Below are 27,972 nucleotides of genomic sequence, written 5' to 3'. Positions count from 1 at the left end.
TGGTCCGTGTATGTAAAACATGAAAGTATATTTGCAAAAAAATGTGTTTAATACATTTGGTCTGGCTTGCTTGGATGAATGTTGTTGTTCGTTGACATGGGTTGTTGAACCCTCAGTGGTACAAATATATAACTAGTAGTTGCCACAACATTCTTCTTGTCACTAAGCACATTTTCCTTGGAGTAGGCTAATGTAGGCAGCTATAGCGAATTTCAAGCATGTTTCCAACGTTTTGCTTAATGAACTGTAAAATGTATTATTTAGAAGGTAATTGGTCTGAATGCTATTGCTTTAACTTAGCATGATAATGAAGAACAATTATCCTGATTTATTTTCAATACACACATTTCAACAACAAAAAAGGCGATGCGCCTCTTTTATTATATACTTACAAAATGACACAAACGTCTTCATTTCAATGCTCAAGTTACGTTGCCACTCATTGGCCGGTTTTCTCTGCGTTCATTGGTAAACCATTATGTCAATAAAAATAAGTAGATCAATCATTGGCTTAAAAGAGCCTTATGGGCCCTCCCTTCTGCTAGCTCTGTGAACGAATACTTCCGCTAGGCCACCATGCCCTCCGGAAGTTAGTTTGTTTTATTCGGACACTGTCGAAAGCACCGGAGTGAGACTGAAAGGTGGACTAACCAAGTAAAAAAAAACACGGTGTCCGACGAAGACCGTGTAAAAATAGTCTAAACAACTGTCTATTGTTAGAGCCGATCCATTGCTACGAGAAAGCCATTTAGAATTTTCCCCGAACCCTAGTGTCTAACCCCTCAAGTCCTCTGGGGCCAGACGAAGCGAGGCGGGAGGTGATGGAGCCTTCACCGGCAAAGGGGAAACCACAGGGTCGCCTATTGGTGTCCACGACCCTGGACGCAAAAGATGAGCTGGAGGAGGTAGGGCTACTATAAAACATTCTCAAGAAGCTTTGCTACATCATACGAACAGCTGTTCAACCATACAGCACGTTATAAAACATTCACTACAAAGACACGGAACCATTTTTTACAACATAGCCTGTATGTTGCTAGCTAGCTATCATTCAGCAAGTTTGGTTACTAATTCGAAATTGCATTTTATAGCCTGGCATGTGTATGTTTGCAGTACGTATTTTCGCTCTGTTGACGTGAGTTTAAATGATGGGGAATCCAGCAGAATTTAGGGTATCATTTAGCATGCTATTTTGGTAAACATAGATGGTAAACATATGATGAGTTTGTGCACATGCGCAAAACTCATCATACACATAAAGTACCTTTTCTGACAACCCTTGTAGTGATCCTTCCCTTAAAAAAAATCAAGAGCCTAACCCCCACACGGTTAAGGTATTTTCATACAGTAGCTAGCTCAATTGACAGTGATCATCGATCTGTTGTTGTTTGTGCTTTTCTGTGTGATTTGTGTGTATGATTTCTCTGACTTGTTGTTCCCATGTGTTTTAGTGTGCTGTGTTGTTCTTTGTGTGGCAACTTGTGTGTGTTTCTGTCTGTGTGTGTGTATGCCCACATTGTGAATTGTGAACAATTAGGCTTATCTATGCTTCTGGGTGTCTTTCTGTCTTTGTGGTTAACATTCCTTTTTTTTGTTGTGTTCATTAGCGGTTGGAGAGGTGTGTGGCGATCGTCACTTCATTGACAAATGGCCTGTCGGAGCGTGAAGCCAACGATGCTATCACAGCTAATGTGAGTCCCTCACCCTCTCACTAATAGTCCACCACCATGGGATGGGACTCTGCATACTAGAATATGCAGATGAGATGTAGCTACTTACATATTTTAGTTGAGCCTTAGGCTCTACATTAGATTAGTTGTATAGCACATGATTGAATTGAATCTAATAGAATGTGACTATGGTCAGAGTCATCAGTTGCTTAGCAATTGAGCTGTTCTCCTACACATTTCCGCAATGCCCTTTGTAAATGTTAGAACTCAAAGGATGTGACGCATATGCTACATAAGCATATTGAGATGTGTAAGATTATACAGTATGCTACTTGTAGGCTAGGTGAGAACTTCTCCTACAAGCCCAAACTTTGATGGCGAAATGGGCCAGGGACTAAAATGTAGTGACAACTCCAATAAAATAATGATTTGCATGGCACTCTTATGTTTTTCAATAAAGTTATTAGGAAACAGCTCTAAATGTATTGTGATTTGTGACATGTACTATTAAACCCAACACAACCTACTATCATTACAATTGCAAAGCACTACACAGTTAGCTTAATTTCTCAATTAAAATTACATTTGATCAAAACAATTTCAGGAATGCCAATCTTACCTGTTTCTAACTACAAAAACAATTTCAAGACAATCTGAGATGGTGGTTGTCATGGCCGGCTGAAATGACAAGGAATGTAAGATTGAATAGGTTCAAGTTACATGAAGCCCTAATACGGCTGAAGCCTCCTTCGTCAACACCATGATAATGGAGGCTACAGCCCCATCAAATGACATTTTATTTGTCACATGCTTCATAAACAACAGGTGTAGACTAACAGTGAAATGCTTACTTTACGGGCCCTTCCCCACAATGCAGAGAGCGAGAGAAATAATAATAAATTACACATACCTTGGTCAGGTATAGGTTACATGGTATGATATATTGTCCTCATCTCCTCCCTTCTCTAGGTGTGTAAAGGTCCACAGCAGCACGAGGAGGTGTGTCTGGGACTCTTCGCTCTGCTGCTCACAGAACCCTCACAGGCACAGAGGGTAAGGCCTCATTACTACCATATACATGATCATTATCATACTTCATATCATTATCAAACGCGTTACCATTTCATATGATCATTATGGTTGCCAAGTCAGACGGAGCTCATTTCGGGTAGATTCAACATTTTTACATCTTAGTCTAATTTCGTTATTGCCTTTTCAAAATACTCTGGAATAGTTTTCCTGTTCGCCGGAAGTCAAAAGCCAATTCTGGGAGACTCCGGGTCAAACCAGGAGTGTCGGAAAGCTCTCATGATCATGTCTCCATTGATTGCATTCACTATACACACACCAATATTTATACACACCACATGGTTTGAATTCGCTTACATAGTGACTCTTGTGAGTGCACTAAAAATAGTGTGCTGTTATCAACACCCTAATACCTTGAATACTTTAGGCTACAGGATATGTGAATGGAATTATAGACTCCAAATACTCTACCACCCAGTGTTGTAAAGTACTTAAGTAAAAAATACTTTAAAGTACTACTTAAGTTGTTTTTTGGCGTATCTGTACTTTACATTACTATTTATATTTTTGGCAACTTTTACTTTTACTCTATACATTTTCCCTGACACCCAAAAGTACTCGTTACAATTCACAAACTTATCAAGAGAACGTGCCTGGTCACCCTACTGCCTCTGATCTGGCGTACTCACTAAACACACATGCTTTGTTTGTAAATTATGTCTGAGTGCCACTGGCTATCTGTAAATAAAAAATAAACAAATACAATTGTGCCTCCTAAACCACTGTGTGTGATTACCAGTATCACACACATTTTATCTCACTTCCTCTAACAACACTATTATATATGTGTGTGTATATGTATGTATGTGTGAGATATATATATATATATATATATATATATATATATATATATATATATATATATATATATATATATATATACACACACACTTTCAGACTGTAGATTATCATTACACCTTATGATGAGACATGAACATTTCCACCGTAAGGTTCTGTAGAATGGGGCTGTTGGGTAAATCTATAGAAATGATTTATAGAATGGTGAAGTTCTGATCCAGAGTCTGCTGTAATGGTTAGCCCGCCAGACTCCGGACCACATATCACCCTGACAACATGGCTACTAATCCCATCTCCTTCCTGTCTGTCTTCCTCTATCCGTCTCCCCTATACATTCTGACTTTCACTGTCCATATATATATACTTTTTATTATTATTGTTTATAGAAGTTCACCATTCTTAAAAAATATATATATTTTTTAAAGAATGGTGAACTTCTATAATATTCCTGTGGCGCCTCTAAATCCTTGTCACCTGAACATGTTTGACTGGGTGCCCAATTGAATCCACATTACAGTATTTATACATAGCCCCTATTGATGCACAAAGCTGTTCGTTATCACACTGTGTTGTATGTACACTGTACAGTATGTCCATATGCTGCAAAGCAAATGAGCCTTTCGTCATATAACACATTTGTATTCTCCACTCTACCCTCCGCAGTGCTACAGAGACCTGACCCTGGTGAATAGGGACGGCATGAACGTGATCCTGATCAAGATCAACCAGATCCTCATGGAGAAGTTCCTCAAGCTGCAAGACGTGTGCCGCACACAGGTCAACAGTTTGTCTCCGTGTAGAAAAGGCAGAAACGGTTTCTGTGCTCTCAATTTTAATTAGCTTTATTGACACAAAATACACATGTACATTTTTATGTTTTCTAATGAGTAAGTGATTGGCTAATGACCCCCCCCCCCCCCCTCCTCTCTCTCTCTCTTTCTCTCTCTCCTTTCAGTTGGTGTGGTTGGTGAGGGAGCTGGTGAAGAGCGGCGTAATCGGAGCGGACGGCATCCTCATGACCCTTATGAAGCAGATTGCAGGTTGGTCCATTCACCATGTGCACTGTTGGTTTCACTGCTTTGAGATGCAGAGCAATTATTTCTGCCAATGCACAAAGTAGTGTCTTGTCTTGTTTCACCGTTGCTCAAAATGGCTTCCTCGCCTTTTTGTTTATTTTTTTTAATCTGTGTGTTGGTTTGCTTGATTGAGCAGCTATGTGGCTTTTCTTCTGTGTCCAGGAGGAGACATCACCAATAAGAACCTGTGGCTGGCAGAGAATGTGCTGGACATAGTGGTGGAGCAAAGGTGTGTTGGCAAGTGGAGTTCAACAGGAAACACTCTTTCACTACAGTATTGTCATGTAATAAAAGTCCAACTGGATCATAGGGCAAAAACATATCTCACACAATTATTTGTTTTTAAAATAATCTCATGCTTTGAAGTAGGCTCATAACATATGAGAAGGGCTTACCAAGAAAAACTTCCAAAAGGACTACATTTGAGGTAGAAATTCAACAGAAATCAGTCTCTGCTTTTTGTTGTTGGGTGCTCCAACTCTTTTCTGCCTCAAGTTAGTCCTTTTGGAAGTTTTCCTTGGTCAGCCCTTTTCGTGATTGTTGCTATTGAGCACCCCTCTGTTCCTTTTTTTGCTCAACACACTCACACTTTGTGGAAGTTTGGACTCATCTGGTTTACCATACAACAAACCCATTAGAACTACAATCATCTCCATCTCTTTTTTTTTCTTTTTTTTTTTTTCTCAGAGAGTGGGTGCTGAAGAGTGGCATGCTGATAGCCATGTCAGTGTACACCTACCTGCGCCTCATCGTGGACCACGGCACCCCGGCACTGCTGGTCCTCAGACAGAAGGAGGTGGACTTCTGTATCGGCCTGCTTCGAGAGAAGGTGAGGGAGGGAGTGATGTAATGTGATCAGGGAGGTAAGGAGAAGAGCAATATAGTGAGTAAGGGATTGTGGGAGGAGTACATTTCAAGGTTGGAAGGAGGGAGAGGAAAGCGGGTGGAGTATAGTTAAGCTAAATCCCAGAGGGGGGGCAGAATTGGAGTGAAGATTCATATGGATTCTTGATGGAAGGAGGACTGATAAGAAAGAGCATTCATGTCATATTCTATATGCCCAAGAACACAGACTGTTATTATACTGTAGCTAGGTTTGACATGGAGGAATTTCCACACAGCAATGAAGTAATTGAATGAGTAATGACATTTTCCTCTCTCTCCTCTACCCTCGTCCCTGTCTAGTTTATGGAGTGTTTTATCATTGGGAGAGACCTGGTGCGTCTGCTGCAGATTGTGGCCCGGATCCCGGAGATGGAGCTGCTGTGGAAAGACCTGCTCCACAACCCCCAGGCCCTGAGCCCTCAGTTCACTGGTAAGGGTAAGAGAGTGTCGCTCAGCATGGGGGGGGGTGGGGTGTCTGAGAGACTCGTGGCTCAGCTCTAAACCTCTCTCTTTCTCGCTCCTTTTCCGTCTGGTTCTATAGGCTTGCTGCAGCTCCTGACCGCTCGCACATCCCGGAAGTTCTTGGCTTGTCGCCTCACACCAGACATGGAGACCAAACTGCTCTTCATGACCTCCAGGGTAAACACACACACACACACACTACAACACTTCTCAGAACAGTACAAACACATGTATAGTACATGCATATGCACATTCCTTTATGCCTATCCTGTCCCTCTCTCCCTGTAGGTGCGTTTTGGCCAGCAGAAGCGATACCAGGACTGGTTCCAGAGACAATACCTGTCCACGGCAGAGAGCCAGTCGCTGCGCTGCGACCTGATTCGCTACATCTGCGGCGTGGTGCACCCATCCAATGAGGTGTTGAGCTCCGACATCCTGCCCCGCTGGGCTATCATTGGCTGGCTGCTCACCACCTGCACGGTAAGGGGCGGGGCAAAGATGGCTAGCGCTTTATTTTGCACTTATGCCAATGATGATTTCCTGTCTGTTAATTAAGTAGACAATAAAGCTTTTTTAATTTGAATTTACCTAGTATTTACAGCTATTTAACTGGACGTTACCCATAAATAACATTGTTAAATAGTAATCACATTGTAATAAATACATTTTTATTACTTATGTCTTCAGTCTAACGTGGCGGCCTCCAACGCCAAGCTGGCCCTGTTCTACGACTGGCTCTTCTTCAGCCCAGAGAAGGACAGCATCATGAACATAGGTAAGACGGGGGGAGGGCGGAAAACACCACCTGTATCTCTTCATGTAAGGGGCCAATGTGCTCAACCAAATGTATAGAAGTAGGACAACATGTTTTTGGGTGCTGGGTTAGTGGTATATTAGAATAACGGAAACAGAGTTTACAAGATGGACGCCTTTCTGCTATCACCTTCTCTCTGCCACAGTATGCACTGTTTTCTCTTCCCTTTCTGTTTTCATGGTTTACCCATCCATTCTCTCTTCCCCCTCCCTCTCTCAGAGCCGGCCATCTTGGTGATGCACCACTCCATGAAGCCTCATCCAGCCATCACTGCCACTCTCCTGGACTTCATGTGTCGGGTGAGTGGATGCACACATTACACAATGGAGCTCATTCATATCACTTAGCTATGGTGAATTTTAGCTATTCAAAGTGGAATAGACTTTGTTGACACGTGCTTCATGCTCCGTGTGTTAGCAAAGCATTAGAGAGTGAAGAGATGTTTTTTCATTTCCTGCAGTGTTCACCCGTTTGGTCTGACTTGGGAAACGAGTGGTAAATTTACAGCAGTGGGGAAGTTTAATGGCAACTTCATTTAGTGTTCGTCATGCCATGCTTTAGAGACGTTAGTTGTGTGGTACTTTGGCCTTCTCTCAGATGTTTGACCCATCTCTTCTTTTGACCCCTTCTTGACTTCAGTTGATCCTACTCTGTTTTGCTCTCTTTTCTTCACCCGCCCCTCCTCTCTCTCCCTCGCAGATCATCCCTCACTTTTTCCCCCCTCTGGAAGGCCAGGTGCGTCAGGGAGTCTTCAACTCTCTCACCTTCATCATGGAGAAAAGAGTGCTGGCGTGAGTCTCTCTCTCAGGCATACCTGCACACACCACCGCCATCATAGGATATATTTGACCATAGACCTTGTCACAGTTATGCATAAACAAATGTAATATTATATTTCAATTGAACCTATATATTTGATCCAATGATTTTGGTATTGTCAGTGATTTAGTTATTTTATTCCATTTTGTGTAAGTGGATCTTCATCAGCCTTATTGTAACCACATATATGCCGGTCTTTTCCTCCCTCAGTCACCTAGCCCCACTCTTTGACAACCCCAAACTGGACCGGGAGCTGCGCTCCATGCTGAGGGAACGCTTCCCAGAGTTCTGCAGTTCCCCCTCACCCCCCACAGAGGGAAGGGATGAAGGTACAAATGAAAGTAATGAAACTTTTATTTATTAACATGAATGAATGAATAAATCAACACTGTTGGTGGTCCTTAAAGAGGCATTTCTTTCCACAGCGCATTACAGTTACAGACATGCAAAATAAACATCCCTCATCTGCAACCATCCTCCCCCGGGCATGTACAATAACACTAATGAATATTGTCAGGTTGGGAATCATAAAGAAGCAACCTTTGAATCATGCTTTATGATATTGGTAGAGTTGAAATGGCCTCTTTCTAGCAACAGCTGGGAAACTAGACCTTGTCTTTTGAATAGACTCTAGTCCCTAGAGCTCAGGCTGTTGTGCCAACTGAAAGTGGCTTTGGGTAAAAGTGTCTGCTGAATTAGAGCATGTTCCATCTTGAACAGGAACTGTAAAGTAGAGCATTTTCAATTCAATATGACTTTATTGAATTGTATTGGTGTGCAACTGACAGTTTAAAACGTGAATTGCCCCCATTAAATATCGCACGATTAAATAATTGATCCTAGTGTTAATGTTTAACTACTTTGAATAAGGTTAACCAGGAAAATTGTGTGTGTGGTGTGTGTGTTTTTTGAGGGATATATCTAGCTAAGCCGTTATTCGTGTTACCTTTATCTGAGAAACTTCTGTTACCTTGCCTCTACTCTACAATGCCGTCTAATCACCCTTCGCTCATCAGTGAAAATGGAGGAGTCTGTTTCCTTGGAGATGGACAATCATGTGTTGCTGGACAAGGAGGGCGGTTGCTATGACAACACGGAGGCTGCCTTCAGCGACGATGAGGAGGAGATTAACAACAAGGGTGAGGGTAAGGAAGGACTCATTTTATTACTGCACTCAATCCATATAATAGATACTGTGTTATAACCACCAGACCAGGTACAATCTATTCCACTGCATTTTACACCAAATTACCTCTAACGTGATCTAGCCTGGTCCCAGATCTGTTTGTGCTGTCATGCCAACTCCTATGGATGACAATGACCATATGAGTTGGCTAGACAGGCCTGGTCCCAGATCTGTTTGGGCTATCACTAGCATAATCTGAACTCTGATTATCACCACATTAGATTAGTTTTGCTTTCAACCCCCCTTTCAACATAGATCAGCAGCTTAATACATTAACACTGCTTTTAGCTTCGATGAAACCAAATCAGAAACTTGCATGTGAAAGCAATTTAGAAACCCACAAACCAATTCAAAAGACTGGAAACATATTAGGGCCTCAATCTCACTCTGCTTCTTACTCATCCGCTTCAAGTCATTGGCTGACCTCTCATTTTGGTTATTACAGGAAATAAAAAGCGGGAGTTCAGGTTCCACCCAATCAAGGAGGCCATTATTGAGGAGCCCGCTGACATCACTCCCTACGTGGACCAATTGGACGACATGATGAAGGAGAAGGTGTTGCAGTTACAGAAAGGAAGGTCAGTTGAGTGGATGTGACTTGACAATGCCCTCGCATCACAACCTTATTTGTCTAACAAACAAGCACACTCCATTTAATTCAATTCAATTAGCGTGATTGGCGTTACCGTGGGGCTAGAACAAAGGCTTGCACGCCCAGGAGCTGTTCACGACCAGTGTTGGGAGATCCCTGCTCTTCCCGTTCACACTGTTAGCTTACGTATAGAATGAGGAGGCGTTGACAATAATGCCGTTCGCTTCACGCCTCTGCCTAGCTCACTAGTAGGTTGGGTTGTTTCTGCCATTTTCCGTCTGTTGATTTGGAGAGCAGCTTTCATACTTCATCTCTCAGCCTCCCCCCAATCACTCCCATTGCTGTCGTTGCTGATTGCAACAACATTGGTGATTGCAGCCCTGGAAGTCTTTTATTCGAAATGGGCTCGTTAATAATTATTTCCTTTCCCATCTGTCCCCCCAACAGTGACACTGAGACACATTGTGAAGTCATGCAGGAGATCGTGGATCTGATCTTGGAGGTGAGTGAACTAAAAGAACAAGGTCGTCTGAATAACATGGGCTTAAATCCAGATATTTATTGGGGGTCATCATACACTAAGGGTACAAAACATGAAGGACACCTCTTAAATATTGAGTTGCACCCCTGCCCTTTTGCCTTCAGAACAGCCTCAATTCGTCGGGCATGGACTCCGCAAGGTGTTGAAAGCGTTCCACAGGGATGTTGGCCCATGTTGACTCCAATGCTTCCAACAGTTGTCAAGTTGGCTGAATGTCCTTTGGGTGTTGGACCATTCTTGATACACACAGGAAACTGTTGGGTGTGAAAAACGCAGAAGTGTTGCACCTACTACCATACCCTGTTCAAAGGCACTTAAATATTTTGTCTTGCCCATTCACCCTCTGAAGGGCACACATACACAATCAATTGTCTCGTCTCAAGGCTTAAAAATCTTTATTTAACCTGTCTCCTCCCCTTAATCTACACGGATTGAAGTGGATTTAACAAGTGACATGAATAAGGGATCATAGCTTTCACCTGGTCAGTCTGTCATGGAAAGAGCAGGTGTTCTTAATGTTTTGTACAATCAGTGTATCTTGTGGGGGGAAATTAGAATTCTCTGTGTTTTATTGATGTTCCCGCTCTCTCTCTCTCGCTCGCCCTCTCTCGCTCGCCCTCTCTTGCTCGCCCTCTCTCTCGCTCGCCCTCTCTCTCGCTCGCCCTCTCTCTCGCTCGCCCTCTCTCTCCCTCTCTCTCGCTCGCCCTCTCTCTTGCTCGCCCTCTCTCTTGCTCGCCCTCTCTCTCGCTCGCCCTCTCTCTCGCTCTCTCTCAGGAGGACTTTGACTCAGAGCAGATGTCAACTCTGGCCTCCTGTCTGGCTGAGCTCTTCAAGGGCCACTTCAGAGGAGACGTGCTTCCCGACGAGATCACAGAAGAGTAAGTGTGTGTGCGGCCTCTGCCGTACATTTGTGTATACATGAGAGGATTTTAAAAAATGTATTTTTAAATATTAACTGTGTGTTCGTTTGTTCCCAGGTCGCTGGAGGAGTCTGTGTGTAAGCCTGTGTGCCTGGTGTTCAGGAACCTGTGTCAGATGCAGGAGGACAACAGTGGCTTCTCAGTGCTGCTGGAGATGCTGGCGGAGCTCTACCAGAAACAGCCCAAGATCGGCTACCACCTGCTTTACTACCTCAAGGCCAGGTGAGGGCACTGGGCCCAACACACTGCTTAGCATTAGCTTTAAAAATGAATGAGGACCCCTTGGCTTCAGGGAGGCTGAGGGAGTCGTGCGTTAGAGATTTTGTTGTCTGCCTGAAGTTACTGATTATCTAGCTCCTTTCCTATAACCGTGCACTTTTTTAGTTTCTCTAATGCTGCTGGTAATGCTCCTTCTACTGCGATAAAGCTGTCATTGGAGACACATTTTTGCCATCTAACGGCTCCGTAGGTTTAACATCATTTGATCTAGTGGTGTTGCACCATTGTTTGGTCGTAGCTGAAACCTAGTTCTAACATTGTTGTAACATCGTCTCCCACCACAGTAAAGCGGCGATGGGGAAGATGAGTCTGTATGAGTCTTTTGCCCAGGCCACAGCGCTAGGAGACCTGCACACCTGTCTGATGATGGATATGAAGGCCTGCCAAGAGGACGACATCAGGCTCCTCTGCTATCTCACACCATCCATCTACACTGAGGTACACCCAAACACCATCTTCAAAGATGGACTTTTCCCAAATGTTGTTGTGTTACAGGCTGAATTTAAAATGGGTTCAATTGAGATTTTGAGTCACTGGTCTACTCACAATACCCCATAATGTCAAAGTGGAATTATGTTTTAGAAAATGTTTACAAATGAAAAGCTGAAATGGCTTGAATCAGTAAGTATTCAACCCTTTTGTTATGGTAAGCCTAAATAAGTTCAGGAGTAAAAATGTCACACAGACTCACTCTGTGTGCAGTAATTGTGTTTATCATGATTTTTAAATGATTACCTCATCTCTGTACCCCACACACAATTATCTGTAAGGTCCCTCATTTGAGCAGGGAATTTCAAACACAGATTCAACCACAAAGACCAGGGATGTTTTCCAATGGTTCGCAAAGAAGGGCACCTATTTGTAGATGGGTAAAACAAAGCAGACATTGAATATCTCTTTGGATGGTGTATCGATACACCCAGTCACTACAAAGATACAGGCGTCCTTCCTAACTCAGTTGCCGGAGAGGATTTCACCATGAGGCCAATGGTGATGGGAGATAACTGAGGATTGTTCAACAACATTGTAGCTACTCCACAATACTAACATAAATAAGAGTGAAAATAATATATTTTTTTAAATGTAGCAAAGATATTAACTTTTTGTCCTGAATACAAAACGGTATGTTTGAGGCAAATCCAGCACGACACATCACTGAGCACCACTCTTCATATTTTCAAGCATGGTGGTGGCTGCATCATGTTATGGGTATGCTTGTAATCGGCAAGGACTAGAGTTTTTTTTAAGGTAAAAATAAACAGGTATAATCCTAGAGAAATTTGGTTCAGTCCGCTTTCAAGTAGACACTGTGAGACAAATTCACCTTTCAGCGGATAATTACCTAAAAGACCAAATATACACTGTAGTTGTTTACCAAGACGCCATTGCATGTTCCTGAGTGGACTAGTTACAGTCTTGAAAATGGCTGTCTAGCAAGAGACTTGAAAATGGCTGTCTAGCAATGATCAAGAACCAACTTGACAGAGCTTAATTTTTTAAAATTAGTATTATTATTATTTTTCACCTTTATTTAACCAGGTAGGCTAGTTGAGAACAAGTTCTCTTTTACAACTGCGATCTGGCCAAGATAAAGCAAAGCAGTGTGACACAGACAACAATACAGAGTTACACATGGAGTAAATAATAAACAAGCCAATAGCACAATAAACAAGTCAATGACACAGTAGAAAAAAGAATGTCTATATACAGTGTGTGCAAAAGGCATGAGGAGGTAGGCAATTAATAGGCCATAGGAGCGAATAATTACAATTTAGCAGATTAACACTGGAGTGATAAATGAGCAGATGATGATGTGCAAGTAGAGATACTGGTGTGCAAAAGAGCAGAGAAGTAAATAAAATAAAAACAGGATGAGGTAGGTAGATTGGGTGGGTAAATATTGTACAATCCAGGTGTGCAAATCTCTTAGGCACTTACCTATAAAGACTCACAGTTCTAATCACTGCCAAACATGTCTTGACTCAGGGGGTTGAATATTTATCTAATCAAGATATATCAGTGTTTTATTTTCCTTAAATTATGTTCCGTTAGAATTCTTCTTTGACAAAAAAATTACAATTTAAATCCATTTTAATCCCACTTTAACACAACAAAATGTGGAAAAAGTCAAGGGGTGTGAATATTCCTCGGAAAGTATTCAGACCCCTTCCCTTTTCCACATTTTATTATGTTACAGCCTTATTATAAAATGTGTTAAATAGTTGTTTTCCTCTCTAGGATTATACCTGAAATTTTTGGAAATGTATTAAAGATAAACTTCTTATTTACATAAGTATTCAGACTCTGCAATGAGACTCGAAATTGAGCTCAGGTGCATCCTGTTCCCATTGATGATCCTTGAGATGTTTCTACAACTTGATTGGTGTCCACCTGTGGTCAATTCAATTGATTGGAAAAGCACACACCTGTCTATATAAGGTCCCAAAGTTTCCATGAGGTCGAAGGAATTGTCCATAGAGCTCAGAGACAGGATTGTGTCGAGGCACAGATCTGGGAATGGGTACTAACAAAGATTGAACTCTTTGGCCTGAATGCCAAGTGTCATGTCTGGAGGAAACCCGCCACCATCCCTACGAGGAAACCCGCCACCATCCCTACGAGGAAACCTGCCACTATCCCTACGAGGAAACCTGTCACCATCCCCCCTATGGTGGTGGCAGCATCATTATTTGGGGATGTTTTTCAGCTGCAGGGACTGGGAGACTAGTCAGGATCAAGGGAAAGATCAACGGAGCAAAGTACAGAGAGATCCTTGATGGAAACCTGCTCCAGACCGCTCAGGAACTCAGACTGGGGTGAAGGTGGTTCACCCTCCAACAGAACAACAACCCTAAGCACACAGCCAAGACAACGTAGGAGTGGCTATTGGGATCAGTCTCTAAATGTCCTTGAGTGGCCCAGCCAGAGCCCGGACTTGAACATGATATAACATATCTGGAGAGACCTGAAAATAGCTGTGCAGCAACACTCCCCATCCAACCCGACAGCGCTTCAGAGGATCTGCAAAGAAGAATGAGAGAACCTCCCCAAATACAGGTGTGCCAAGCTTGTAGCAACATAGAAGACTCGAGGCTGTAATCGCTGCTAAAGGTGCTTCAACAAAGTACTGAGTAAAGTGTCTGAATACTTATGTAAATGTGATCAATAGATATAGAAAAAATGTATACATTTGCTAAAATGTATAAACCTTTTTTTGCTTTTTCATTATGGGGTATTGTGTGTAGATTTAAACAATTTTTTACAAAAAAATACATTTTAGAATAAGGCTGTAACTTAACAAAATGTGGAAAAGGTCAAGGGGTCTGAATACTTTCCAAATGTACTGTATATGTTGAGGTCAAGACCATCTCATTTACATAAAAAAAACACTCATTCACCCAACACACTCTAGCATACCACCGTTTGACTGCTGATATCTCCCTCCTCTCTCTGTAGTTCCCAGATGAGACATTGCGCAGCGCAGAGCTACTCAACATGATTGTAGCTGTCATTGATTCAACACAGGTAATTCAACCACACTCACACAAAAATATGCAGTACTGCATAGTATTTTTCTCCTTCAACCCTCCCATCTCACTCCCTCCATCTCTCTTTGTTTTCTTTTTTTCAGCTGCAGGAGCTGATGTGTCATGTGATGATTGGCAATCTGGTGATGTTCCGCAAGGACTCTGTCCTCAATATCCTCAGTGAGTCACGTATAACGTCAGACACACACACTCATATACTGGCACACACACCCAGACTTAAAAACACAGACTCGCAGTGCTTGTGTCTGCTGAATGTTGTCAGTCTCCGTATTGTATGAACTGTGTATTTGTGTCTCACTGTGTGAAATATTGTTTACAGTCCAGTCTCTGGATTGGGAGACGTTTGAGCAGTACAGCACCTGGCAGCTCTTCCTGGCCCACAGCATCCCACTGGAGACCATTATCCCCATCCTGCAGCACCTAAAGTACAAAGGTGAGATACACACACATAAAGGCCTAGACACTGCTCTCCACTATTCTTAGCTAAATCACTAAGACTGTTGACCCCCTTACACTCGTGGAAATTGACCTGTATAGATGGGGCCAAGTTTAAATGTTTCCAACAGAAGAACCTCACAAGTCATATGCATGACCATGGCAGCAATTGAAATAACTTTTTGGAGGTGGGGTAATTATCAGATGATGATGATGATGATGGTGAGGACACACCAGTTAACCTTACACAAGACTGAATCCAAATATTACAATGTTGATTTTATGTGCATTTTACACTTGCTGTACTTTTCACATAATTTGTCAATAACAACATCTGATAATACTCTGGATACGTTCAGTAACACAATAAGAATATTCATTGACATTTTGGAATAGATAAGAAAAAACGATGACGAAGGTTTGAGTGAGAGGTCTAACTGGTGTCGCCACGTGGTCACACATCTCTCCAAACCGTGCACAAGTTCCTAAGTCATTTCAATGCACTTTTACGACTGAAGGAAGATCCTTCAACTGTAAGGTGTTTTTTGAGCGCTCTTAGCTTTGCCATTGTGGAACTGAAGAAGGCAGCATTGTAGTGTTTTTGTTTGGAACGCAGCCCTTCGTCCCCATCACACATAAACATTCCATTATTAATCGCAATCTGCATCAGGTGGGCATCATTGAAAAGCTTTTTCTATTGCCAACATGGCTATCTAAGTTAGAATCAAATTTACAAGCCCTTAACCAACAATGCAGTTCAAGAAATAAAGTTAAGAAATGATTTTCTAAATAAATCAAATAAAAAGTAACACAATAAAATAACAATATTGAGGCTATATACAGGGGGTGCCGGTGCCGAGTCAATGTGTGGGGGTACAGGTTAGTCAAGGTAATTTGTACATGGAAAGTGACTATGCATAGTTAATAAACAGCGAGTAGCAGCAGTGTGTGTGTGTGGGGGGGTCAATGTAAGTAGTCTGGGTGGCCATTTGATTGTTCAGCAGTCTTATGGATTGGGGGTAGAACCTGTTAAGGAGCCTTTTAGTCCTAGACTTGGTGCTCCGGTACCGCTTGCCGTGCAGTAGCAGAGAGAACAGTCTATGACTTTGGTGACTGGAGTCTTCAACAATTTTTTGGGCCTTCCTCTGACACCACCTAGTATATAAGTCGTGGATGGCAGGAAGCTTGGCCCCAGCGATGTACTCGTCTGTACGTACTACCTTCTGTAGCGCCTTACGGCCAGATGCCGAGCAGTTGCCATACCAGGCGGTGATGCAACTGGGGCTCCCGAGTGGCGCAGTGGTCTAAGGCACTGCATCTCAGAGCTTGAGGCGTCACTACAGACACCCTGGTTCGAATCCAGGCTGTATAACAACCTGCCGTGATTGGGAGTCCCACAATTGGCCCAGCGTCGTCACAATTGGCCCAGCGCCTTCTGAATGTTGACCTGTTTAAAGGTCTTGCTCACACCTGCTACGGAGAGCGTGATCATAGTCGTCCAGAACAGCTGGTGCTCTCATGCATGTTCCAGTGTTGCTTGCCTCAAAGTGAGCATAAAACGCATTTAGCTCATCTGCTAGGCTCGCGTCACTAGGCTCGCGGCAGCTCGCGGCTGGATTTCCCTTTGTAGTCTGTAATAGTTTGCAAGCCCTGCCACATCCGATGAGCGTCAGAGCCGGTGTAGTAGGATTCAATCTTAGTCCTGTATTGAAGCTTTGCCTGTTTGATGGTCCGTCTGAAGGCATAGCGGGATTTGTTATAAACTCAGTGCGGATATTGCCTGTAATCCATGGCTTCTGGTTGGGCTATGTACGTACGGTTACTGAGGTGGTATACTCCACAGTGCCATTGGATGAATCCCAGAACGTATTCCAGTCTGTGCTAGCAAAACAGTCATATTTGCCAAACGGAGGGCGAGTGAGCGCTTTGTATGCATCTCTGTGTGTGGAGTAAATGTGGTCTAGCGTAGAGGTCGACCGATTATGATTTTTCAACGCCGATACTGATTATTGGAGGATCAAAAAAAGTAAAAACCGATTAATTGGCAGATTTTTGTGTGTGTGTGTGTGTGATAATGACAATTACAACAATACTGAATAAACATTGAACACTTTTTTGTTTTAACTTAATATGATACATCAAGAAAATCAATTGTTCAATTTGGTTTAAATAATGCAAAAACAAAGTGTTGGAGAAGAAAGTAAAAGTGCAATATGTGCCATATAAAAAAGCTAACGTTTAAGTTCCTTGCTCAGAACATGAGAACATATAAAAGCTGGTTGTTCCTTTTAACATGAGTCTTCAATATTCCCAGGTAAGAAGTTTTAGATTGTAGTTATTATTGAACTATTTCTCTCTATTCAATTTGTATTTCATATACCTTTGACTATTGGATGTTCTAATAGGTACTTTAGCATTGCCAGCCTAATCTCGGGAGTTGATAGGCTTGACGTCATAAACAGCGCAATGCTTGAAGCGTTGCGAAGAGCTGCTGGCAAACGCAGGAAAGTGCTGTTTGAATGAATGCTTACGAGCCTGCTGCTCCCTACCACCGCTCAGTCAGACTGCTCTATCAAATCATAGACTTAATTATAATATAATAACACACAGAAATACGAGCCTTAGTTTCCGAATTTGACCATATTAATGACCTATCATTTCGAAAACAAAAAGTTTATTATTTTGGTGAAATATGGAACCGTTCCGTATTTTATCTAACGGATGGCATCCATAAGCCTAAATATTGCTGTCATATTGCACAACCTTCAATGTTATGTCATAATTATGTAAAATTCTGGCAAATTAGTTTGCAACGAGCCAGGCGGCCCAAACTGTTTCATATACCTTGACTCTGCGTGCAATGAACGCAAGAGAAGTGACACAATTTCCTTAGATAATATTGTCTGCTAACATGAATTTATTTTAATTAAATATGCAGGTTTCAAAAAATATATATACTTCTGTGTATTGATTTTAAGAAAGGCATTGATGTTTATGGTTAGGTACATTCGTGCAACGATTGTGCTTCTTTCGCAAATGCGCTTTTAAATCACCCGTTTGGCGAAGTAGGCTGTGATTCAATGATAAATTAACATGCACCGCATTGATTATATGCAATGCAGGACAAGCTTGATAAACTAGTAATATCATCAACCATGTGTAGTTAACTAGTGATTATGTTAAGATTGATTGTTTTTTATAGGATAAGTTTAATGCTAGCTAGCACCTTACCTTGGCTCCTTGCTGCACTCGCATAACAGGTAGTCAGCCTGCCATGCAGTCTCCTCGTGGAGTGCAATGTAATCGGCCATAATCGGTGTTCAAAAATGTTGTTATGAAAACTCGGCCATTCCGATTAATCGGTCGCCCTCTAGTCTAGAGGTTGTTTTTCTCCCCTCTGGTTGCACATGTGACATGCTGGTAGAAATTTGGTAAAAAGGATCTAAGTTTGCCTGCAGTAAAGTCCCCGACCACAAGGAGCACCGCTTCTGGATGAGCATTTTCTTATTTGCTTATGGCCTTATACAGCTCGTTGAGTGTGGTCTTAGTGCCAGCATCGGTTTGTGGTGGTAAATAGATGGCTACGAAAAATATAGATAGTGTGGTCTACAGTTTATCATGAGTTATGCTATCTCAGGCGAACAATGACTCGGTGAAACATAAGATATTACAGTTTTTAATGTCCCGTTGGTAGGATAGTCTTGAGCAGAGATCATCCAGTTAATTCTCCAGTGATTGCACAATGGCCAATAGAACAGGGGTTGCCATGGCGCCGACAGAGATGGCCGCCTCGCTTCGTGTTCCTAGGAAACTATGCAGTTTTTGTTTTTTTACGTGTTATTTCTTACATTAGTACCCCAGGTCATCTTAGGTTTCATTACATACAGTCGAGAAGAACTACTGAATATAAGATCAGCGTCAACTCACCATCAGTACAACCAAGAATATGATTTTCGTGAAGCGGATCCTGTGTTCTGCCTTTCAACCGGGACAACGGAATGGATCCCAGCCGGCGACCCCAAAAAAACGACTCCGTAAAAGAGGGAAACGAGGCGGTCTTCTGGTCAGACTCCGGAGACGGGCACATCGTGCACCACTCCCTAGCATTCTTCTCGCCAATGTCCAGTCTCTTGACAACAAGGTTGATGAAATCCGAGCAAGGGTAGCATTCCAGAGGGACATCAGAGACTGTAACATTCTTTGCTTCACGGAAACATGGCTCACTGGAGAGACGCTATCGGAGGCGGTGCAGCCAGCGGGTTTCTCCACGCATCGCGCCGACAGAAACAAACATCTTTCTGGTAAGAAGAGGGGCGTATGCCTTATGGCTAACGAGACGTGGTGTGATCACAGAAACATACAGGAACTCAAATCCTTCTGTTCACCTGATTTAGAATTCCTCACAATCAAATGTCGACCGCATTATCTACCAAGAGAATTCTCTTCGATTATAATCACAGCCGTATATATTCCCCCCCAAGCAGACACATCGATGGCTCTGAACTAACTTTATTTGACTCTTTGCAAATTGGAATCCATACATCCTGAGGCTGCATTCATTGTAGCTGGGGATTTTAACAAGGCTAATCTGAAAACAAGACTCCCTAAATTGTATCAACATATCGATTGCGCAACCAGGGCTGGAAAAACCTTGGATCATTGTTATTCTAACTTCCGCGACACATATAATGCCCTGCCCCGCCCTCCTTTCGGAAAAGCTGACCACGACTCCATTTTGCTGATCCCTGCCTACAGACAGAAACTAAAACAAGAAGTTCCCACGCTGAGGTCTGTCCAACGCTGGTCTGACCAAGCTGATTCCACACTCCAAGACTGCTTCCATCACGTGGACTGGGATATGTTTCGTATTGCGTCAGATAACAACATTGACGAATACGCTGATTCGGTGTGCGAGTTCATTAGAACGTGCGTTGAAGAGGTCGTTCCCATAGCAACGATTAAAACATTCCCTAACCAGAAACCGTGGATTGATGGCAGCATTCGCGTGAAACTGAAAGCGCGAACCACTGCTTTTAATCAGGGCAAGGTGACTGGTAACATGACCGAATACAAACAGTGCAGCTATTCCCTCCGCAAGGCTATCAAACAAGCTAAGCGTCAGTATAGAGACAAAGTAGAATCTCAATTCAACGGCTCAGACACGAGGTATGTGGCAGGGTCTACAGTCAATCACGGACTACAAGAAGAAAACCAGCCCAGTCACGGACCAGGATGTCTTGCTCCCAGGCAGACTAAATAACTTTTTTGCCCGCTTTGAGGACAATACAGTGCCACTGACACGGCCTGCAACGAAAACATGCGGACTCTCCTTCACTGCAGCCGAGGTGAGTAAAACATTTAAACGTGTTAACCCTCGCAAGGCTGCAGGCCCAGACGGCATCTCCAGCCGCGCCCTCAGAGCATGCGCAAACCAGCTGGCCGGTGTGTTTACGGACATATTCAATCAATCCCTATACCAGTCTGCTGTTCCCACATGCTTCAAGAGGGCCACCATTGTTCCTGTTCCCAAGAAAGCTAAGGTAACTGAGCTAAACGACTACCGCCCCGTAGCACTCACTTCCGTCATCATGAAGTGCTTTGAGAGACTAGTCAAGGACCATATCACCTCCACCCTACCTGACACCCTAGACCCACTCCAATTTGCTTACCGCCCAAATAGGTCCACAGTCGATGCAATCTCAACCACACTGCACACTGCCCTAACCCATCTGGACAAGAGGAATACCTATGTGAGAATGCTGTTCATCGACTACAGCTCGGCATTCAACACCATAGTACCCTCAAAGCTCGTCATCAAGCTCGAGACCCTGGGTCTCGACCCCGCCCTGTGCAACTGGGTACTGGACTTCCTGAGGGCCGCCCCCAGGTGGTGAGGGTAGGCAACAACATCTACACCCCGCTGATCCTCAACACTGGGGACCCACAAGGGTGCGTTCTGAGCCCTCTCCTGTACTCCCTGTTCACCCACGACTGCGTGGCCACGCACGCCTCCAACTCAATCATCAAGTTTGCGGACGACACAACAGTGGTAGGCTTGATTACCAACAACGACGAGACGGCCTACAGGGAGGAGGTGAGGGCCCTCAGAGTGTGGTGTCAGGAAAATAACCTCACACTCAACGTCAACAAAACTAAGGAGATGATTGTGGACTTCAGGAAACAGCAGAGGGAACACCCCCCTATCCACATCGATGGAACAGTAGTGGAGAGGTTAGTAAGTTTTAAGTTCCTCGGCGTACACATCACAGACAAACTGAATTGGTCCACTCACACAGACAGCATCGTGAAGAAGGCGCAGCAGCGCCTCTTCAACCTCAGGAGGCTGAAGAAATTTGGCTTGTCACCAAAAGCACTCACAAACTTCTACAGATGCACAATCGAGAGCATCCTGGCGGGCTGTATCACCGCCTGGTACGGCAACTGCTCCGCCCACAACCGTAAGGCTCTCCAGAGAGTAGTGAGGTCTGCACAACGCATCACAGGGGGGGGGCAAACTACCTGCCCTCCAGGACACCTACACCACCCGATGTCACAGGAAGGCCATAAAGATCATCAAGGACAACAACCACCCGAGCCACTGCCTGTTCACCCCGCTATCATCCAGAAGGCGAGGTCAGTACAGGTGCATCAAAGCTGGGACCGAGAGACTGAAAAACAGCTTCTATCTCAAGGCCATCAGACTGTTAAACAGCCACCACTAACATTGAGTGGCTGCTGCCAACACACTGACTCAACTCCGGCCACTTTAATAATGGGAATTGATGGGAAATGATGTAAAATATATCACTAGCCACTTTAAACAATGCTACCTAATATAATGTTTACATACCCTACATTATTCATCTCATATGCATACGTATATACTGTACTCTATATCATCTACTGCATCCTTATGTAATACATGTATCACTAGCCACTTTAACTATGCCACTTTGTTTACATACTCATCTCATATGTATATACTGTACTCGATACCATCTACTGTATCTTGCCTATGCTGCTCTGTACCATCACTCATCCATATATCTTTATGTACATATTCTTTATCCCCTTACACTGTGTATAAGACAGTAGTTTTGGAATTGTTAGTTAGATCACTTGTTGGTTATTACTGCATTGTCGGAACTAGAAGCACAAGCATTTCGCTACACTCGCATTAACATCTGCTAACCATGTGTATGTGACAAATAAAATTTGATTTGATTTGATTTTGAACAGATGGTAGAAGCGGGTTACCCGCTCGCCAAAGAATTCTCAAACGGCACTCCGATCTCCGCCCCCTGTATTTCCGTCTTTTCTTCATGCGAATGACGGTGATTTGGGCCTGGTCTCGTAGAAGCAGTATATCCTTCGTGTCAGACTCATTAAATAAATAATATTTGTCCAGATCGAGGTGAGTAATTGCTGTTATCCAGAACCTATTTTCGGTCATAGTAGACGGTACCAGCAACATTATGTACCAAATAAGTTAAAAAACAATGTGAAAAAACACACAAACAGCACAGTTGGTTAGGAGCCCGTAAAACGTCAGCCATCCCCTCCGGCACCATTATTAAAAAATGACGTCTTAGTGTTAAGCTTTCAAAAGTCACTTCAGACAATCAGATGGTCATTTTAGTGCGCATAGTGCACTGAAGTGTGTGTGTTCTGCGGCAAATGTTCTCTACAATATGACAAACCGGCTCTTTCTGTTCAGGACAACCCAGGGTATGACGCATGTCATCCTGTGGTTCAAACATAGCAATCATAAATGTTGACACTGTAAATGACATGAGTTTGGTGTGGATATGTGAAGTGCACATTTGGACTTACAGGGGCATTTCCCTCACTCAGACAACACATGTAAAAGTAGCCCAATTATTGGGGTGGGCATCTTCTTGTTGCGTGCGGTGCTCAAGTTTGTACTGGCTGTCAGTCAAAACTCACAGTGCTGTGAAGCGGAGAACCTGAGTTCTGACATCATGTATAGCATGTTAATGTTATGTTAATAGCTGACAGTTAAGCTACTACCGGCTTATCTTTAGAATATTTGAGCTGGGTATGCTATTGACCTTCACTAAAATGTGTTAATGGTTCTACACTATTCTTTCCTGATATTACCACTGGCATAATATGCTCATGTTGTATCTCTTCCTTTCCAGAACACCCAGAAGCACTCTCCTGTTTGCTGTTGCAACTACGCAGGGAAAAGTAAGCTATAGTTACGGGTACATATCTCTGCAAATGAATAAAAACAAGACTACAGTGGAACCAGTACTGATCCCTGTGGTGCTCCTTCCCCCTTTAGGCCCAGTGGGGAGATGGTGAAGATGGTGCTCAGTCGGCCCTGCCACCCGGAGGACCAGTTCACCACCAGTATCCTGCGCCACTGGGCGGCCAAGCACGACGATGTCCTGGGGGAACACATCAAGGCCCTACTCATCAAGAACAACAACCTGCCACGCAAACGCCAGAGGTGACTACGAGTCCACTGCTTTCCATTTTTAAAGAGATGGAGTTTTTACCCCAATCTTAATGGTTTTCTTCACCTTCAGAGAAGATCTTTGATGTTACGTCAATCCACTGTTTGGATATTGCTAATGTTGGCATCCAATTGTTTATTGGTTCGCTACACTTTCTAAAATATCTCACACATACACCAAATATACAAAGTATGTGGACACCCCTTCAAATTAGGGGATTTGGCTATTTCAGCCACACCCGCTGTTGACAGGTGTATAAAATTGAGCACACAGCCATGCAATATCCATAGACAAACATTGGCATTAGAATGGCCCGAACTGAAGAGCTCAGTGACTTTCAACTTGGCGGCGTCATATGGATGCCAAAGTCAGTTTGTCAAATTTCTTCCCTGCTAGAGCTGCACTGTCAACTGTAAGTGCAGTTATTGCGAAGTGGTAGGCCACACAAACTCACAGAACGGGACCGCCGAGTGCTGAAGCGCATAAAAATTGTCTATCCTCAGTTGCAACACTCACTACCGAGTTCCAAACTGCCACTGGAAGCAACGTCAGCATAACAACTGTTTTTCAAGAGCTTCATGAAATGGGTTTCAATAGTCGAGCAGCCGCACACAAGCCTAAGATCACCATGCACAATGCCAAGCGTCGGCTGGAGTGGTGTAAAGCTCGTCACAATTGGAAACGCATTTTCTGAAGTGATGAATCACGCTCAAGTCTGGCAGCCCGACGGACGAATCTGGGTTTGGTGGATGGCAGGAGAACGCTACCTGCCCCAATGCATAGTGCCAACTGTAAAGTTTGGTGGAGGAGGAATAATTATCTGTTTCTCATGGTTCGGGCTAGGCCCCTTAGTTCCAGTAAAGGGAAATCTTAATGCTACAGCATACAATGACATTCTAGGCTTCCTACTTTGTGGCAACAGTTTGGGGAAGGCCCTTTCCTGTTTCAGCATGACAATGCCCCCGTGCACAAAGTGGGGACCATACAGAAATGGTTTGTTGAGATGTCTGTGGAAGAACTTGACTGGCCTGCACAGAGCCCTGACCTGAACCTCATCAAACACCTTTGGGGTGAATTGGAACGCTGACTGCCAGCCAGGCCTCATCACCCAACATCAGTGCCCGACCTCCCTAGTGTTTTAATGGCTGAATGGAAGGGGGACCAACTCCATATTAATGCACATGATTTTGGAATGAGATGTTCAACGAGCAGATGTCCACATACTTTTGGTCATATAGTGTACTTCGACTCAACCTATAGCGCAACACTTTCACTCCAGAAGATCTGGGTTCGACTTAGAATTTAATATTTTTCGACAGAACTGTTTCCAAAGATTTAAAGGATCCCTTTTCATACTCATGTTCCATGCATTGTTTACTTCACCGTTTATTTTCTCGAGGTAAGGAAAACAATTATCATTGGTGTAAAAGTCTTAATCTCTTTAACTGAAGACACATGGGTTTAAATGCTTCAGAATGGTGTTCTAGTGTTTCTGTTCATTGACGTGAGCTTTTGGTGATTTTAGTGATTTTTTTTTGTGATTTTTAACTGCACTCATGGTCTTGATTATAAGTTGAATTGGTTGTTTAAATGCTGGGCTGGAACAAAAGCTTGCACACTGTGTTGATGACCGTTAGTTTAAAGCCTGGTCACAGTAGTGTTCCTGTTCACTGGAGTATAAGGAGTGTTTTATTGCCTGTGTGTTTCCCCCAGTCTGCGTAGCTCCAGCAGTAAACTGGCCCAGCTGACCCTGGAACAGATCCTGGAGCACATGGACAACCTGAGGCTGAACCTCAGCAACACCAAGAACAGCTGTGAGACACACACACACTGTTTTACTATTCTAAAACACATCTCTCCTGCAATAGCAACAAACTAACACCGCCTTATACACTTACCTTAGTATCCCCCAAACACATGTCTAACCCAGTGATAAGTACCGTACCGTGAACTCTGACCCTTCTGTCTGTGTGTCCCCAGTCTTCACACAGACACCCATCCTGCAGGCACTGCAGCACGTCCAGGCCAGCTGTGACGAGGCCCACAAGATGAGGTGAGACCCCAGACTCTCTTCCTGTCTCGGAGGATAATTTAAAGAGCCTATGAATAACACAGTTACTAGGAGTGTCTTATAGGGGTTTAAGAGTATGACAGGATTGTAAATGTGTCCCCTCTTTCTGTCTCCGCCACTCAGATTCAGCGACCTGTTTTCATTGGCAGAGGAGTATGAAGAGCCCTCCTCCAAGCCTCCCAAGTCACGGCGCAAGGCCCCCGCTTCCTCTCCGCGGTCGCGTAAGGGAGCGGCCACCCCTGTTAGCAACGAGGAAGAAAGCGCATCCAGCAGTGCCTCGGTAGGTCCTCCTATAACCACTTCCTGTTTAGAGACTCTGTGTTAAGATGAGCCTCCCATAGTCCCATAACCTTTTACACTCCAGCACCAGGATTAGATTTAGGTTCTATTAATTGCTGATTAACAGAACCTAAACTGTTAATCAGGAACTATTTTGTGTCTCGCTCAGCTGTGTAATTATATTAATAAAATAATGTCCTTTTTATTTCCACCCCTACTCCAGGAGGAAGAGGACTCTAAACCCAAAGCTCCCAAGAGGAAGAGGAAAGGCTCATCTGCGGTGGCCTCGGACAGCGACTGAGAGCCCCACAACCAACCTGCTCCCACCTGCCATAGTGACATCCCTGAAGACAGGACCATCAGCCAACCAGCTTCTCCAAACCACAGAGGAAACCCCGCCCCCAAAGACACTCAACAAGAGGGGGTGGGACTCCTCCACGTGGACTCTAATGCTACTGGCCGGAGCCATGGAGACGCTCTTCCTCTCCTCTCACTGGTCATTGGCTGCTTTGTGTCAGTTGGTCTGGCTGGATTGGTCAGGGGGGGCATTCCAAAGTGCTCGAGAAGCGAGGGGAAATGCCAGTCGCCGTGGCACAGACTGACAGAAATACTGTTACCAGACCATCTGTGTCCTTGAGGAAAGGATTACATGACTAGACTTAGGATGTTTAGGGGGAGTGAACGTGTTGCCCTATTGTCACTTAGTGGTCCGCCTATCACAATGCACTTGGAGACATCAGACCGACAAAGCATTTTATAAGCCATGGCTATGAAGACCGACCAACCAGCAAGACCATCCAGTAAATTTTAACAGAGGCACATGTGGAAGGTTAGGTTTAGGCAATTCATCCCGTTCCTAGAAAGAAAAGTCACCTCTGTCACAATCCCACCCCCTCAGAAAGAAAACAAAGAAAAATCCTTCCTGCATCTGAAAAAAAACTTTAACTATTGGTTGATAAACATACCTGTCGCCTGTTCCTGTTCACTCTTCATTTCTGATTGGCGAGAACATGGACACACACACACACTCTCTCTCATTGGATCATTTTAACCACAGATGGTTGGACTGTATGCGAGGTCAGAAATAAAGACTGTATGAATGGACGAGCCAGAAGTAGTCGCTGAACTTTTTAATGGAAATGTCTTTCTACTGAACTATTTTCATAAAAAAGGTCATAACTATGTTAAATGATTATGATATTAATAAAAAAAAAAGGGCTAAAAAATAACTGTGGTGTGGAGATATAGTCTTATGTAATGTGTTTGACTGTTATCTTTTAAATAAGAAATTGAATGTTGCATGTTGAGTATGATTCAGGCTTATGGTTGAGTTTTCACACTGCAGCACAGCTCACACCAGTCAATGCTGTAACACTACCCAGAACATTACTGGAGTACCCTTCTGCTTAGAGATGTCTCATAATGTAGGCTATTTAATTATCTGGCTAAGTTTAGCAGTAGCTATTTAAACCAATCCGGACCGTAGATTAGTTTCTCCTGGCCCCATAGGCTATCTTGAAAAAATATATACAAAAAATGAAATACTACATATGTATCCAGTGAGACCTGAGGTTGAGATTAGAAGTCTTCATTTATTTACATTTGTTTCAAGATATCAATGTTAAAGTATTGTCATTTGTATCTATCAGACAAGCAATTCAATATCAGGCAAGTCAAGTAAGAACATATTCTTATTTACAAGTTTCTATCAAGTTGTTATTCAGTATGTACATCAAATCATACATTGAGGTGAATGTACAAGATTGAAACGTTGACTAAACTTAAGATCACATCTTTGATCACAAAATGCAATAATTGCACAGGGTTAAAGAACATAAAGCATCTCTCTAGTAAGGCTTCCTCGATCACAGTTTACACAGCTCTATCTTTTTATGTCCAAAACCCAGGATAGAGGGGCTGAGTGAATGTGGTCTGGACTCTGGAGGAGAGGCATTGAGTCCGAAACGCTGTAGAAGGACAGAGAACCTGCTTTGTGATCCAGGTACACTCCTACTCTGGAGGGCT

At 43.4% G+C, this 27,972-nt stretch overlaps 1 protein-coding gene across 6 annotated transcripts; it reads left to right on the top strand.

Moving 5' to 3' along the window:
- Positions 1-557: 557 nt before the first annotated feature.
- Positions 558-27,173, top strand: LOC110496298 (integrator complex subunit 3). 6 transcript variants are annotated; one of them, XM_021572117.2, is made up of 29 exons: positions 558-905; positions 1,608-1,691; positions 2,640-2,723; positions 4,221-4,334; positions 4,513-4,597; positions 4,796-4,862; positions 5,321-5,462; positions 5,819-5,948; positions 6,060-6,157; positions 6,269-6,460; positions 6,668-6,755; positions 7,014-7,093; positions 7,494-7,585; positions 7,824-7,942; positions 8,630-8,752; positions 9,245-9,377; positions 9,839-9,893; positions 10,707-10,810; positions 10,910-11,074; positions 11,416-11,569; positions 14,588-14,656; positions 14,763-14,838; positions 14,999-15,112; positions 23,277-23,325; positions 23,423-23,590; positions 25,311-25,411; positions 25,578-25,650; positions 25,792-25,948; positions 26,171-27,173. In XM_021572117.2, the coding sequence occupies exons 1-29, from the start codon at positions 822-824 to the stop codon at positions 26,246-26,248; spliced, it is 3,078 nt and encodes a 1,025-aa protein (XP_021427792.1). In that variant the 5' UTR covers positions 558-821; the 3' UTR covers positions 26,249-27,173. The 6 variants fall into 6 exon arrangements, with proteins under 6 accessions (XP_021427792.1, XP_021427789.1, XP_036808757.1 ...); XM_021572114.2 differs by having other exon boundaries at positions 7,824-7,954; positions 8,630-8,758; XM_036952862.1 differs by having other exon boundaries at positions 5,819-5,954.
- The last annotated feature ends 799 nt before the right edge of the window (positions 27,174-27,972 follow it).

The sequence above is a fragment of the Oncorhynchus mykiss genome, chromosome 18 (assembly GCF_013265735.2).
Source record: "Oncorhynchus mykiss isolate Arlee chromosome 18, USDA_OmykA_1.1, whole genome shotgun sequence".
NCBI classification, from domain to species: Eukaryota; Metazoa; Chordata; class Actinopteri; order Salmoniformes; family Salmonidae; genus Oncorhynchus; species Oncorhynchus mykiss.
This window is presented reverse-complemented; position numbering and strand designations above follow the sequence as displayed.

Coding starts and splice junctions, on each gene's coding strand:
- LOC110496298 (XM_021572112.2), top strand. CDS start 822: ATGGAGCCTTCACCGGCAAAGGGGAAACCACAGGGTCGCCTATTGGTG. Junction 10,811..10,909: donor CCCGACGAGATCACAGAAGA/GTAAGTGTGTGT, acceptor GTTTGTTCCCAG/GTCGCTGGAGGAGTCTGTGT. Junction 25,949..26,170: donor GCGCATCCAGCAGTGCCTCG/GTAGGTCCTCCT, acceptor CCCCTACTCCAG/GAGGAAGAGGACTCTAAACC.